Raw genomic sequence first — 16060 nt, 5'->3', positions numbered from 1 at the left:
TTCCACGTTAGTACTGTTTCAGAGGCCACATCTGGGCACTGTTCTGGGGTAGAGCAGAGCCTCACAGGTTAATGGGATTCAGGAAATAAAATGAATAGTAACAAAATAAACACTGCCAGGGTTAGTTTTCAAATCCTACCTCTGTCCATCAAAAGGTTTTAGGAGGGACTCAACACAAGCCTGAGGGGTCTATTAATATCACTAAACATACAGTATCTACACATAAAGATCAAAAATTTCTTGTTTAATTTTTTCTATTAAATTTCAATTGCATAAATATGTGTATCTTTTTAAAACAAAAACAATAATAATTTTACAATAACAAAAACAGTGATTAGATGGAAGCAAATATTTCCAGACCTTAATGATGGTAAATTCTGGGTCAGGGAAACTCATATTCATCATGGGTATTGGGTCTTGGGAATTGTCATTTTTGTCTTTGTATCTTACACATTTATTAAATATAAAAGATTTTAATGTGTATATAAAATAAATTGATTTGAGATATTCTTTATAAAAAAAAAAAAGGAAAGACTGCATTGTTTCTGAGGGTGCATGCCGTCTGGTTCTTCTTCCCAGCTTGGAAGAGCCGGTTTTGGGTCATATCAGGGAACTAGATACGGTTTTAGGACATAGTTAAAAGTAGACATTTAGGAAGTTTAGAAAGGCCTTTGACCCTTTAATGTACCATGTAGGTAAAAGCATCCACACCCACGCCTACCACCACCTGCATGCTCACGGGCATGCACACACACACACTCGCCACTTCTCACATAGGCAGTTCATACTTTAATCAGCAATTGCTACCTTTCCATCTTCACTGGACAGCTATCAGACACATTTCTGGATCAGCCAAAGGACTAGGGTTAGTGCTGGGAATGAAACACCATGGAGCATCTTAGCTAATATCCCAGCAAGCCTTCCTAAACACACACAAGGCAAGTCAGACTAAACAACATCCAGCCAAAAACTCACCCCCAGATACTTAAACCCAAGAGCCAACTATCCAGGCCCTTTTGGATATACACTGAGCAAGCAACTTGGCATTCATATCTCAGACATTCATCCCACAAAATCTTTTGAGTGCCTACTGTGTGCCAGACATTTACGCTTAGTGGTACTTGCCCAACAAAAAATAATGAAAAGTGATAAGCATTATGAAGGAAAGAGAATGGAAATAGAGAATAACGGGGCATTTTAGATCCTATTTAGATAATGTGGTTAGAGAAGCCCTCTCCATGGGTACTGCATTGAATTTGGAGCACACATGATGGCAGGGTGGCCGGGGCAGGGTGAGAGAAGAACATTTCAGCAGCAGGAGTACCCTGTGCAAAGGTCCTGGGGTGTCAGAGCGATCACAACAAAGAGAATCGACCTGCATGAGAGGAGCCTCACTTATTGAGCTCTTACTCTCTGAACTGTGCACCTTGCAAGCATTATCCCAAGGAGTCTTCAACAGCGGCCCTCCTGAAGAGATAGGTACTAGTACATCTTCATTTTATAGATCAGGAAACTGAGGTTAATCTGCTTGCCTGCCCCCAATGAATCAGCTGGTCAGTAGCAAGGTCAGGATTTGCACTAAGTATATTTGAATCCAGAATCCTAGACCTTCACATTCAGTTATCATTAGAAACCAACCCAACTCACTTTTCATATATTCATATATTCTAGGCCTCTGTGTTGTGCAAAGACTTCTACGATGATTTAAGTAAGATTTTATTTTACCTGTGCTCGGACAGTCTACATGTAAAAGGGTTGTCGGTATTTACATTTGATTGGAAATTCATAAGCATTAGGCAACTTATAATGTCCATGTGTCTTTGAAATCTTGTTTTGTTTTATTAAAGACATTTTTGAAAACATGCAAGGAAAGGAAATGATTCTGGAAGTGTTTTTCTTTGCTTTTATCAGTATTGTTACAACTTGGTAGTTCCAAGTATTGTTGTTCCGAGTATTGTTCCAGCTTACAAATTTAAGTTCTACTATGAGGGTTGCTGAGGAAGCCACAGATTAAACACACACACACACACACACACACACACTCACACACTCACACACTCACACACTCTCACATTCACACAGACCACATTAAAAGACCACTGAGTCGTAAGGTATAGTTTCCTTTTCTTCCATCTCAATTATTCATATTTGTTTTAATTATTATAGTTACATAAAAAGCAAAAGCAGAAAGCTAGACCATAAACTGCTTCAGAATGCACTTAGGCGAAAAATACACCTTGTAAAATTTCTGGGGTTGAATCTATCATAGGCCCAAGGGTAGCAGGACCCTTCCTAGATCAGAGCCTGTTGCTTCTCACACGCTAGAGACACGGGTTATTAAACACAGGGCTCTCGCCCACAAGCTCACATCAGGAGGCTGACAGATCTCTGGGCTTCATCCCATTGTTCCACGGGGTCAAGACCAAAGGGGCTGGGAACAGCAGGTTTGGTCTGGCCTAGGCCACCATGGGGTAGTTTCTTATAAAGAGAGATCTGAGGAGAGAGCCACAGAGAAAATGGTATACGGATCTTCTGAGTTATAGACTCATCATCTGAGTTTTCTTGAATTTCAGAGTACTTTGCAAAGTACCATAAACAGATTCATTAAAAAGAACTAAAAGGAAATAAAGGAAGAGGTTTTAACCTAACAACCCATGAGCTAATGAGTTGATTGGATTGGATTCCAGGCATCTCGAACAGTGATCCACAGTGCAGACATCACATTCCAAATGCTGGAAGACTGGAGGAACGTGGACCTCAACAGCATCACCAAGCAAACCCTCTACACCATGGAAGACACTCGAGATGAGCACCGGAAGCTCATAATCCAGTGTAAGATGCTCTACCAGGGCGTGTGTCTTTTTATTTGTTTAAAAAGAAAGAAAGAGTATCTTGGTACATAATTAGGTGGCATTCCCACCCTGTCCTTGTCCCTGGGATCCCATCCCCTCTCTTGTTCCTGTTAGATGGGTCGGCCTAGATGGAGGGGCTAGCTGATTTACAAGGACATGGGTCAACCTTGCTGGAGACATTGGGTGCTGGGGCATTGGGCAGCACACAGTGTCAGGCCAAAGGCCCCACCCGTGACCCTCAATGCCAGGTGCTGTTCCCTAGGTGGCATCAACAAATGAGGACAAAAGCTTGCTGCCTCTCTCAGTGTATGTCATTATGTCAGCCTGGAGGCAGCTGGAAATCCCACCTACTTTTCTGTGGAGGGTCACGGGCGTCAGCCCACCTATTTACTGGCAGGTGAACCTCTCAATCGTAGTAGATGTTTGAGAAGGGGATGGAAGGTGATTCACTTCTGTGAATACATGTTCACGCCCCTGTGGATAAAGATGGTGAGAGTACCGCTCCGGGTATTATCCTGATGTGGTCGGGTTGCTCTTCTTAGCAGCAGAGGACACAGAAGGCCAGAGAACACCACCATTCTTAGCACATCTGTGCTGTTCCTCAACGGCCCATCACAGCCTCTGCCCAGGGAATCCCCTGGACCAGGGTCTGTTGGCTCCTTCCTTATTTTGCTCAGCCGTCGCTTCTTGTGCCTCGGGGGAAGGGAGCGTGAGGACAGAGCGTGAGGACAGAGTCCGGCCCCATTAGCTCTTGGAAAGCTTGGTGCTGAGGCTGTGCTGGATGTGGGGGATATGGCAGCAGCTGTGCCTTCTGGATGGGGTGAGGCCCAAGGCCCTAATAGTGACATTCAGGAAGCTGCAGAGTGGCTGTCCCCCACCCCGAGAAGAGGGGCCTACTCTTCTGAGAGCCCCAAGCCCCTTAGGTTTCCACTACACCCCCTCAACACTGTTGCCCTGAAGGCAAACTTTCTTCATCCAGCCTAAGCATGTCATGTTTATAAACAGAGTTCTCTAAGATGTTCCTATTAGAGACCTCTTTTCAAAAACAAATGGAGCAGCTGAAGCACTGGATCACGTGGACCTTCCCTGGGGCTTCTTCTTTCCTAGTGACCCCAGAGCTCCTCTCAGGCTCTTATTTCTCCCTGTGCAACAGCCTCCAGCCTGCTTCCCCCTGTTAAGAATTTTAGAGATTGTCACAAATAATAATTCAGCTGATAGAGTGCCTAGTTTATGCCAGGTCCTGTGTCATGATCTCAATCTCCACATCAACCCTTTGGGGAAGATTCACTTATCAGCCCCATATTACAGATGAGAAAACTGAGCCCCAGAGAGGTGGTAAACCTTTCCCAAGGTAGCAGAGCTAGACCTGGAACCCAGGTCTAGTTTTGGTGTCACTGCCATGCACTAGTGCATGCCAGAGGAGAAAAAAATTACGAGATGTGGGCAAGCTTTAGAGGTTCCAGGATCTTTCCAAGTGCTTACAATCATGCTTCCTGTTCTGTTTTTCCTTCTGGAAGGCAATGGAAAGCATGGCTAAGAGCCCCCTAACAGTGCTAGCTATACTCCTGATGGCCATGTCCCCAGGGCCTCACACAGGGCCAGGGGTAGAGGCGGGGGCCAGCAATGTTTGTGGAGGACCAAATAGATGGGTGGAAGCCCAGAATGATCCAACTTCCTGGTTCTGCTAACCACTCCTAGCAGCATTAGACTCAGCTCTCTTCTCCCCTCAGCACCTTTCATGGGGGGAAGAAAATGTGACCCAGACTCATAAGGAAAAATACAATCACCATTGCTTGTTTTAGGGACCAGGCTCTGAGCCTTTGCTGGAGCAGCACGAAGGTCACTGCTGCTTCTCCAAGAAAGAACCTTTTGGGGCTTTCTCTTCTGGCTTTCTTAGGCTGGGGGCAGAATGTTGTCCTTTATTTTTTTTCATTTTTTATTTTTATTTTTTGCGGTACGCGGGCCTCTCACTGTTGTGGCCTCTCCCGTTGCGGAGCACAGGCTCCAGTTGCGCAGGCTCAGCGGCCATGGCTCACGGGCCCAGCCGCTCCGCGGCACGTGGGATCTTCCCAGACCGGGGCACGAACCCGTGTCCCCTGCATTGGCAGGCGTACTCTCAACCACTGCGCCACCAGGGAAGCCCAGAATGTTGTCCTTTAAATCTGTGATTGTATTCTTCTAGAGGAAGGGAGTCATAATGAGGTTCAGTGCAACCCACCTGGTACTTAGTGAATGCCTGTCCTGGGTCTAGCACTGTGTTAAGACGCTGAGCAAAGAGCAGTGAATAAGATGGACACTGCCCTTGCCACGTGGAGCTTAGAGCTAACGGCAAATCAGAAGTTGAACAAGTAATTTCCAAATGGTTGCATTTTACCAAAGAGGACATACTATGTGATGCAGTGCCGGGATGAGGGGGATTGAGGAAGCCTGAAGGCAGGTGGCCTGGCACGCGGGTGTCATCCTTGCTCCTTCCAGACAGCTGGGAAGTAAGTTCCTGAACACAATGAGCTGGACCAAAGGTCGGTTTGAATAGGACTAGGGGCACCTGTGTGCTGCACCCTCCTTTCCTTACAACCAGTTGACAAGTCTGCGGATTCTTGCTTTAGGGGGTTACCATCACATCCATGATGTAGATGCTGGCTGGGGATGCCTGGCTTACCTTAAATTAAAAAGTACACATTGGGACTTGAGCAGGATGATTAGAATGAGTCTTAAGTGGTGCTGTGGTAAGAGCATGCAGTTGGGATGCCTGACAGACCTTGATTCAAACCCTGGCTCTGGTGCGCTGTGACCTCGGCTTCCAAATCTGTAAAATGGGGATAACGCAAAAGGATTAAATGGGACAATGTGCGCCACATACATGGTACACAGCGTAGAGCTAGTGTAGAGAAGAGGTTGGGAGGCAAGCGCTTGAGTCAGGCTGTGTTTGAAACTTGCCTCTGCCATTAACCAGCTGTGAAAGTCACTCATCTCTGTGTGCCTCTTTTGCCTCATCTGTCAAAAGGCTGGGTGTGTGTGAGGGGGTAATAATAGTACCTACCTCCATGGGCCGTTCATCCTTTCAACAAACATTTGAGCAACTACTGTGTACCAGGCACTGTTCTAGGTCCTGGCCTCATGACATTCACATTCTAGGGGTAGTCTAAGGTCAGAGTGTGCCTGTAGAAAACATTTTAGGAGAGTGCCTGGCATGCGGCAAGCACTCAGTCAATGTTGGCAGTTAGCACTCTCATTGCCATCTCGATCATTATCATCACGGGTTGAAGCACAGTGTCTCAGACGCACAGGCAGTGCCGTGAAGAGTGAAGGAACACCAGAGGGAAAGTCAGAGACTGGGTTCCAGTTCCTGCTCTCCCACCAACTCACCCTCTGACTCTGGGGGGGTCATCTGATCTCTAAGACATAGCTTCCTCACCTATAAAATGAGACAGATCAACTAAATGGGTTTTGTAAAGTCCTTTCTCATTCTAAAGTATATGTTTTCGGGTCCTGGAAGCTGACCTCTTGCAGCAGTTATCAGTTAAGTACAACAGAGCAGATTGGCCAGTCCTGGAAAATGGGACAACAGAAGCTGCCCAGAGAAATGAAAACTGTAGGAACATGTGAATCCTGAATTGTGGTTTGATTTATTGAGCTTCACATACAAAAACACAAAGAAATGTCATAAGAGGAGATGTTCCAGACTGGAGATCACCACAGCAATGTTTCTACTTTCTGCAGTGCTTCACTGATTACAGAGTCCTTCTATATTCAATGATTTGACTTGTACCTGAAGGCAGGTTGTAAAATGATATGATGACCCTCCTTTGACCAGAATGGAAACTGGAGGGCACAGTGATGGTTTCCTTGACACAAATGTTTATTGAGCGTCTGCTATGTGTCAAGCACTGAGAGGCTGGTTAGGCTGCTTGTCCAGTATGATTGTGGTTCAGAAACATTTGAACGGTCAAATGTGCCTTACCACGGGGCAGAGAGCAAGAGAGCAGCAGTGCGTCTCCCCTGTCATGCAAGCAGGTGCGTACTGGACAAGAGCTACAGCACAGGTAATGTGCCAGCTAATAAAGCTGTCAGGCAAAGAAGTAGCAGGGGGACACACCCATGCACACCCCTAACTATAGCAGTGTTCTTAGTGATACAGTGAAGGTAGAATGCAAATAGTAAAGTGCTGTGAAAGTACAGAGGGAGAGTGATCAGTTCTGCCGGCAAGGGGCATGGGAGGGTAAATAGGATTTCATCGGAGGATCATTTCAGCTGTTTCATGACAGACTAAACAGTCTAAGCAGAGGGAACTGCCTGAGAAAAGCAGGGATGGCAAGTAACCCGGGGTGGCCAGGGCTTAAAGTGTTCACAGGCACGGAAGATGAGCCTGGAAAGGTAAGTTGGGGTGTATTCTCTAAATCCTTGAATGCCCTGCTAAGACTTTGGAGCTTTTTATTTTATTCCGTTGTATTCCTTTGTTCTTTTAACACCTGTGTGTGTTTAAACACAACTGCATGGTGTGTGGGGTCTCCTCTGTTTGACAGTGTATCAGGAGTTCGACCATCTCCTGGAGGAGCAGTCTCCCATCGAGTCCTACATCGAGTGGCTGGACACCATGGTGGACCGGTGTGTTGTGAAGGTTGGTAAGCCGAAGCGGAAGGTTCAGGCCCGGGTATGGCAGCCCATCACTCGCCTTGATGGCGCTTGGGTAATACAGAGCCCCGCAGTGAGCTAGCTGAGTGTTTCCTCGGCAGCCTTGGAGCCCTAGGGATACAAGGAGAGGCCTGGGCCCCCCTCAGGAGTGGGGGAGGGGTGCGTCACGAGGCAGGACTCTGAGTCTCCCTCCCCTGGTTCAACCAGGTCAGCATCTCTCTTAGCGGTTGTACGTGTTGAGTCTCGACACAAGATTTCATTTCTTAAAGTGTATTTTTGCTGTTAAAAATAAAAAGTCTATAACATTGAACTTAGAGACCCGAAGCCTTCCTGTCATTTCAATAAGAGACAGTAATAAATGAAGGTCAAATCAACCACGCATACAGCCGTTCACTCTCTTGTAGGTGGCTGCCAAGAGGCAAGGGTCCTTGAAGAAGGTGGCCCAGCAGTTCCTCTTGATGTGGTCCTGTTTTGGCACAAGGGTGATCCGGGACATGACCTTGCACAGTGCCCCCAGCTTCGGTAAGGCCACCCCAGCCCTCCCCACATCCAAACACGTCTTCTCTGGGCTCCATGTACCAAGTCCATCTCTCCGGAGTCAGGCATGGTCTTGCTGTCTCTGAGACCACAAGGACATCACCCGGAAACATTCTCTGTTCTGGCGGGACACGATATTGTTAGGACTTTCGGGGAGAAAGATGGCATTGCACGCTAAAGGAGAAGTATACATATCTGAAAATGGGAGGCTTGCACACAGATAACATTATTTGAGTTTAAAGAGGAGTAAGTAGCAGTGGCTGTGCTCCCCTTTTTCTGGAAGTCCCCAGTCGTGGCTGCTTCCACTGGTCTATTTTGCCAAATTTCATAGTGTGGATTTGCCAAGACTGGGCACATGAAGAAGCCTCCGAGGCCAAAATTTGCAAACGGCTTGATTGACAGGCCAGTGGTGGGTAAAGTTTTCTTTGATAACGTGCCCCAGTGTGATCCCCAGTAAATGACTTTTGCATTCATTTTCCCTTTTGTTTCACTGACCCCTTGGGTTTTCATCACCTCCAGGACACAGCCCTACCCCAAGTCCTTGTCTCCTGTTTTCCAGTTTAACGGGACTTGAAATCTCTGACCGGAGGTGCTTACAGTAGTCTCTGCGGGCAGGAACCTAATCACCGACTTGGGGTGAATGCCATTTTTCACTGGAAAGAATGGCATACGCATTGAGTCCAGGTCATCATTAGCAAAGTGAGGTGGAACTTTAAGGCATTATCCAGACATTTGACATCTCAAAACACTTTGGCCTCAGTTTTCTAGGCATTTCGGCAAAGGGCTGTTGGTGAATTTTCTGGGTAATTGCCTCAGTTCTCTGTTTTACTTTGCAAGTAGAGATGTGGTTTTGCTTCTCATTATCTCCAATTAAGCCAATCAGCTCTGGGTTTTGCTCTGGGTTTAATTTGACACTTTTCCATCTAGCTTTTTATGGTCTTGTCACTATTTCCCAGTTGTGCTATACAATGCAGTGAATATGTGGTGAAACAAAGAAGGCACTATTTTTTCTAAACAGCTCTGTCCATGAAAGACTGTGTTTACCCAATTGGAGAAGCGTTTTGTTGTGGAGTTCTTTAATCTCAGCATTGGGAAGTTCTCTGAACCTGCCTGCACCATGGCTACAGATGGAAATTCTCTTTGAGCTGTATATGGAAATGCTCTGGTGACTGCTACCTGGGCAGTGCCACCAGGCATGGCATTTTGATGACTTCCAGTTCAGCATAGTTAGTGTTAGCACATGTTACCTCTGGCTCTGGGAAGATCATTTGTGCATAACTGCTTTCAGTTAAGCTGATGGGTGAAAAATATTCGAGATTTTTTTCATTGCTTCAGAAATCAAAGAAGAACGATACCTCACAAATAAGTATATATACATCCACAAAGCAAGCACCCTTTCCTTGTTTTATATCTTATTCTTCAAGTTGCTGATTCTTATACTGACTGTATATTATCAAACACCCTTCATTAGACAGGGAAAGTAGTCTATGTTGTAATAGCCTTTGAAATCCATTTGTATGTACTAAGTTAACAGTCAATGTTATGGACAGTAGAACAATTAGAATAGGTTGAATTTATTACTAAGAAATATTATTCCTTAAAATGTGTTTATTTCTTTTTGAACCACACACATTCTAGGATACACTGGAAACTCAGGCAAATGGCAAAAACGGCCACAAATCTTTTAGAAAAGGAAAGAAAAAAGATATTAACCCAATTTCACTTTTACAGTATTTTTCAACCCTGAACAGATGGAAATAATACCTGTCTCCAAGTCCATTTAGCAAACTATCTGAAATGGTCCTGCTCATCCGACTCATTGTTGAGTTTTACAGCTTGGGGTGACAGGCAAGTTGAAAGAATTTGCGGCAGACAAAAGCCCAGCTCCCCCTTTCTGCCTGTATATGTCAAAGACACAGTTGGTGGTTGTGTTTGGGTCATGTGTTCCCTGTATAAAAACAGCTAATTAGGAAAAAGAGCCCTCTGTTCCCTGGCCCCTCCCCCAACCACAGGGGCCAGCTCTATATATCTTATAACTCCCACACGATCCTGGTAGCTGTGAATGGTGCAGGGTTTGTATGTCCGAGTAGCAGGCTGACCGTCACAATGATCGTGTGGAATATCACAATGATCCCGCGGGGGGACTCTATCACCTCTTCGCAGAACAGCCTCTTTCAAAGGTAGTTGACTCCTTTCTTCTCCGTAATTCCTTTTCACTCTTTTCTCCCTAATTCCTTTTCACTGAAAGAGCCTATGCGGTGAACTAAAGTAGCCAGACTTTCTTTCTCTGCTGCAAGCAGCACTTTTCTAGCAAAATTAGTCAGCAAAGGTAGGGTAGCAGGCAATGAACTTTTCATCCTAATGGGGCTGAGGAAACTAGAGGTTCTATTTAAAAAAAGCAACAACAACATATTTTCAGTTGACTGCTCTGATTTTAGTTCGTAGGATACCTGGATCCCAAGTCAGTGCAGGTGCCTTTACCTTTCACTATGGGTTTTTACCAGATGCCCCTGTTTCACTGTTAGGAACATCCGGAAGGCAACGATAGTTCCTGGAAGTGCTTCAGCATGAAATGCTGTGAAAGGCTGCCTCGGGTTTGATGGCTAAGGGGGCAGGGCTACATATCATTTCCCAGGTTTTCACCTTTTTACACGCTTGTTTTCTGGCCTAGCATCAAAGCTCACCCACTCGGGCAGGGCCGGGGAGGCCACATGGGATCAACTCCCAGGCCAAGTGACCATGACGGACGGAGCCTCCAGACTGCTTCTCAGTGTTTCGATGTCCTGGCCTGGCTCTCTTACCCAGAACCTGCTAAATTGCAGAATCTTGACATTCAAAATGTCTCTCAGGCCCCCTCCAAGCTCCAGGAGGCAGGAATTGCTTTCCCTGCATTCGGGAGAAGAAGCAAGAGACCCAGCGAGGAGAGGGGGCTTGCCCAGGATGCACAGCAAACTAAGCTGAGCTCCCCTGGGGATCTATCCCATGCTAGAGCCACACTGCCAAGGCCTCTTGTAACTTCCTTCAGCTGAATAGTAATAAGAAAAGCAAAGTAACGTTTATTCAGGGCCTAGTGTACACTAGACATAACATTAGGCACTTCCCCATTTAATTCTCACAACAACTTATGAGGTCCACTATTACTGCCCTCAATATAACAGACAAGGAAGTCGTGATAGAACATGAAGCAAAGGCAGGATAATGCCACTCTTTATAACAAATGTGTAGGAAGCACATAGAACCATTCAATTCTCACATCAACTCTGCAAGGCAGATAATAACAGGTACCTTTTTACTGAGTTGGAGAATTTTCTTGCCCAAAATCAATATGGCAAGTGGCAGAGCTCTGTTTCAAAATCGGATGTGCATGACCACAAAACCCATGCTTTTTCAATTCCCACAATTGAGACAAATATCCTGGGCTCAGATGCATGGCACAAAAAGGCTAGACAAATTTGTTTACCCCTCATTGATGGTTTTTCTAAAACCATATTGATAGAGTAAAAAATTTTTTAAGCTATGAGAGAAAAGAACAATAATTAGACTATCATGAGTAATAAGAGATGCCAGAAGACAATGGAATAATATCTTTTAAGTGCTGAGAACAAAGAACTGTCAACCATTATTCAAGAGTGAGGGCAAAGCAAAGACATATTCAGTTATACAAAAACTAAGAGAACTATATGGCACCCATAGAACTTCACTTAAATAAAATTAAAGGATGGGGGCTTCCCTGGTGGCGCAGTGGTTGAGAGTCCGCCTGCCAATGCAGGGGACACGGGTTCATGCCCCGGTCCGGGAAGATCCCACATGCGCGGAGCGGCTGGGCCCATGAGCCATAGCCGCTGAGCCTGTGCGTCCGGAACCTGTGCTCCGCAACGGGAGAGGCCACAACAGTGAGAGGCCCGCGAACCGCAAAAAAAAGAAAAATTAAAGAATGGATTTCAAGAAGAAGAAAAATAAAACCATAGCTAAGGTCTGGGATACAAGAAACAACAATGTTCTAGTTATTGTTGTTGTTTAACAAAAGTGTCGTGGTTTAAAACAGTATTATGCTTACAGATTCTATGGGTCAGGAATTTGGACAGGGTCCAGCGGGGATGGCTTGTCTCTGTTCTATGATGTCTGGGACCTCAGAGGGGAAGACTCAAAAGCTGGAGTTCATCAACGGCTGGAGGCTGGCATCCTCTGGAAGCTTTTTCCCTCACATGTCTGGTGCCTGAGCTGGGATGACTTGAACACTAGGACTGCCGATTGGAGTGTGTTCAGGTGGCCTCTCCATGTGGCTCAATTTCCTCACCACACAGTGGCCTCTGACCAGTTGAACCTCTCACATGGAAGCTTAGGCCCCATGAGTGAGTGTGCCGAGGGGGGAGCCGCATTGCCTTTATGACCCAATCTCAGAAGTGAAAGTTTCACTCCCCCTTACTCTGTTGATCAAAGCAGTCACAAACCTACCAAGATTGAAGGAAGTGCATAGACACCCCCGCCACAATTTTCCCAGGAAGGAGTGTCAAAGAATTTGGGAACCCTGTTTTAAGATGAGAGAAATTTTAAAATATATAAACAAATTTAATTAACTTTTGGTTGTAATTTAAAAACGAATTTGTGTGTGTTTCAAGAAGGTAAAACCAAATTCCAGGAAACAATAAAACACAGGGTAGTTGGGAGAGAATCTTTAAGGAATAGTTAACGCATGCTAAGGTCTTTGTCTTGAAATACTAAATAACTGTAGAATTTGTTGAAAAAAATTTATAGTTTGGATTTAATAGATGTTTGGATATATGATCATCACTAAAAGAATAGAATCATAAGTTACCAAAGAAAAATGGAAAAATGTGAAAACTTAAATGGCAAGAATTGAGAAGATAAAAGAAGCTTAGAAAAAGGATCGTAAACTCAAAATATGAAACAGGATGCTAGAAATAAGATCAAATAATAACCACAGTAAATGAAAAGGTCTCTTCCCTCAATAAACATCAGGCATAAATTGCAACGTTTACTAAACTTTTAAGAAGCATAAAATCCTTAGTTTATGAAAATGAACATGAAAACAAAAGAAGGAAAGCTGTACAGTTAATTTTATGAAGCTAATATAATCTCAGTTTCAAAATCTTGGAAGAGCTGTAGAAGAAAAGAATATTATGACTCAACCACACATAAATATAGATGAAAACATTCTAAATAAAATACTAGCAGATCAAATCCAGGGCAAATTTCTTTTTAAATCATGGTTAATGAGGCCTATGCCAAGAATTCAAGTGTGATTCAAAGTCAGAAAATTACTATTTAACATACTGCATTAACAAATTAAAAGAGAAAAGTCATATGTTCATCTCTATCGATACAAAGGAAAAATGTATTCGATACAGTTCAGCTTTCAAGTATAATTTTTAAAAACTCTTGGCAAACTAGGAATAGAAGGGTATTTATTTAATATGTTAAAGAGCATTCAAAAATCTGCAGAAAACAATATACCAAATGGTGAAACTTTAGAAGTTTTCCCATTCCCATCATGAATAAGACACAAATGCCTTCTAATGCTGTTTCTGATAGATACATACTGGAGGTCCTAGCCAATGCAATAAGAAGAGGAAATGAAATATAAGAATTGGAAAGGAAAACACAAAATTGTCTTTATTTCTAGACATGTCATGATGGCTGACAAGAAAAAGAGAATCTACAAACTAATAGAACAAATAAGAATTCAGGCAGGTTACTGAATTCAGTTTTTAAAAAATCATTTACATTCTTACCATTAACTAGAAAATATCTATCTCTATGTATCTATATATCTATATCTATATATCCCATTCACAATAGCAATAGAAATGTGCCCAGAAAAAAATTCTAACAAAAATTATTTTAAGACCTTCAAGGAAAAAAATTTTTAAATATTACTGAAATATACCCTGTTCATATCTGGAAAAGGATATGCCCTTCAAATATATAAATCAATTGGAATTTCCATCTGGTTCTTAACTTTTTCTTCCTTTGATTTTGAAAATCTGATGTTAAAATTCATATAGAAAAGCAAAAGGCTGAGTAATAAAGAACAGGTATAGGGACTTGCTTACCTGATGTTCAGGTTTGTTAAGGAGTAAGACAATGTGGTCATCTAACAGTGCTAGACAAAGAGTAGTGAAACAGCAGAGATGCCCAAGACAGGCTGACATGAAACTTGTCTTTGCCTCATCAAATTCTTGCCTTTCTGTCTCAACAAGAGGATTGTACAGATGATCTGTGTGACAGAGATATGGCATTAAAAATCAGTGGACAGGGCTTCCCTGGTGGCGCAGTGGTTGGGAATCCGCCTGCCAATGCAGGGGACACTGGTTCAAGCCCTGGTCCGGGAAGATCCCACATGCCGCGGAGTGCCTGGGCCCGTGTGCCTAAATTTATTTAAAAAAAAAAAAAAAAAAAATCAGTGGACAAAGGTTCTGGGACACGCATTTTAGGATAAATAAAATAAAATTAGACCCCTTCCCTAGAAACAATTTTCCCCTTCTGAAAAGAAACATCTAAATGAAAAAAAAAAAAACCTTTTAGAAGAAAATATGGATGATAAGTTTATGACTTTGGAATAGGAAATTATTTCTTTAAAAAAGTACCAAAAAGGATAAATCATAAGGAAAGTATTGGCAAAGTTGACTGCACTCGGATTTTAAACTTCTGTTTAATAAGCACAACATAGACAAAATTAAAAGATAAAAGCCACAGAGGGAATTCCCTGGTGGTCCAGTGGTTAGGACTCCACACTTCCACTGCCGAGGGCCTGGGTTCGATCCCTGGTCAGGGAACTAAGATCCCACAAGTCGCATGGTGTGGCCAAAAAAAAAAAAAAAAAAAAAAAGCCACAGAAAGGGGGAAGATATTTTGCAATGCATATAATGAACAAAGTATTAATATCCAGAATATATGATAAATCCCTCTAAATACATTTTTAAAAGACAAATACCCCATTAGAAAAATGGGCAAAGAATATGAATAGTTCACAGAAGAGGAAATTCAGATGGGCAATATCATATGAAAAGAGGTGGACCTTTCTAGTAATTAGGGTACTGCAACTTATAAAGACAATAACATTCCATACCCTTCAGATGGCAAATACTGTATTTCCTACGCTACCAGTAAGGATGTAGAAGATTTTGGTGAGCAGCGTGGCACTATCTCGTTAAGACTTAAGATTGCAGGTGCTCTTGGACCCACTGATTCCACTTCTGGTCCTAGAGCCAGGTATTTTTTGTACCTAGGCAACAGGTACAAAAAATATTCATTAGAGCCAGTTTCCAATAGTGAAAAATGTAAATAACCTAAATTTCATCGACAGGAGAATGGACAAATAAATCGTGGCATAGTCACACAATGGCCCTTAAACAAGACCTACATGTGTCACTGTGGATAGATCTAAAAACACCCAAAGTATCAAGTGCAGATTGTAGAATACTCTGTAAAGTATGGTACCATTTCTATCAAGTTTGAAAATAAAAAACAATATCGTGTGTTTTTATGGATATATAAATATAGGTAGTAAGAGTATAGAAATGCATGTAAACAGTAAATACCAGATTCGAGGCAGTGATTACATCAGGGCATGAACACAGGAAGCAGAGAAGTAGGATTAAGGAAGGGAACACAGGGGGTTCATTTTTATCTTCAATTTAAAAATATGATTCAAATATGGTAAAATGTTAAAATATTATAAAGCTTGGTGTTGAGTACACTGGTGTTCATTTTTAAATTCTTTTTTTTTTTTTTTTTTTTTGCCGGGTTTGTGTTTTTAAACGAGCGTTGGCCCTCCTTGTGTAAGGACAGTTGGGGCAGGACCCAGTGTTATCTGATACTTCACGAAGAAAAACAAAACCAAGCAATGCCGTGATAATAGAAATAATTTAAAATCTCGTTTAAAAAAATTGCTTTGTCCCTGAAAGCTTCCTTTAGAGAGATTTGGTGGGGAGGGATGTTGGCTCCCATTTGTCTCCAAGGGGCAAAGGGGCAAAGCTGGGAAGAAGGCTCCCGAGGGTGGGATGGAATGGGGGAGT

At 43.2% G+C, this 16060-nt stretch overlaps 1 protein-coding gene across 2 annotated transcripts in view; it reads left to right on the top strand.

The window, feature by feature from the left end:
* Nucleotides 1-16060, top strand: part of RFX4 (regulatory factor X4) — a 164511-nt gene that overhangs the window by 120723 nt on the left and 27728 nt on the right. For both annotated transcript variants that reach the window (XM_024732164.1, XM_024732163.1), the window contains 3 exons: nucleotides 2688-2832; nucleotides 7376-7470; nucleotides 7889-8006. In XM_024732164.1, coding sequence (XP_024587932.1) covers nucleotides 2688-2832; nucleotides 7376-7470; nucleotides 7889-8006 — 358 coding nt within the window. The remainder of the gene's footprint in view (nucleotides 1-2687; nucleotides 2833-7375; nucleotides 7471-7888; nucleotides 8007-16060) is intronic.

Source organism: Neophocaena asiaeorientalis, unplaced genomic scaffold (assembly GCF_003031525.2).
Source record: "Neophocaena asiaeorientalis asiaeorientalis breed wild unplaced genomic scaffold, Neophocaena_asiaeorientalis_V1.1 scaffold418, whole genome shotgun sequence".
NCBI lineage: Eukaryota > Metazoa > Chordata > Mammalia > Artiodactyla > Phocoenidae > Neophocaena > Neophocaena asiaeorientalis.
The sequence above is the reverse complement of the archived record's forward strand: the minus strand, read 5'-3'. Positions and strand labels throughout refer to the sequence as shown.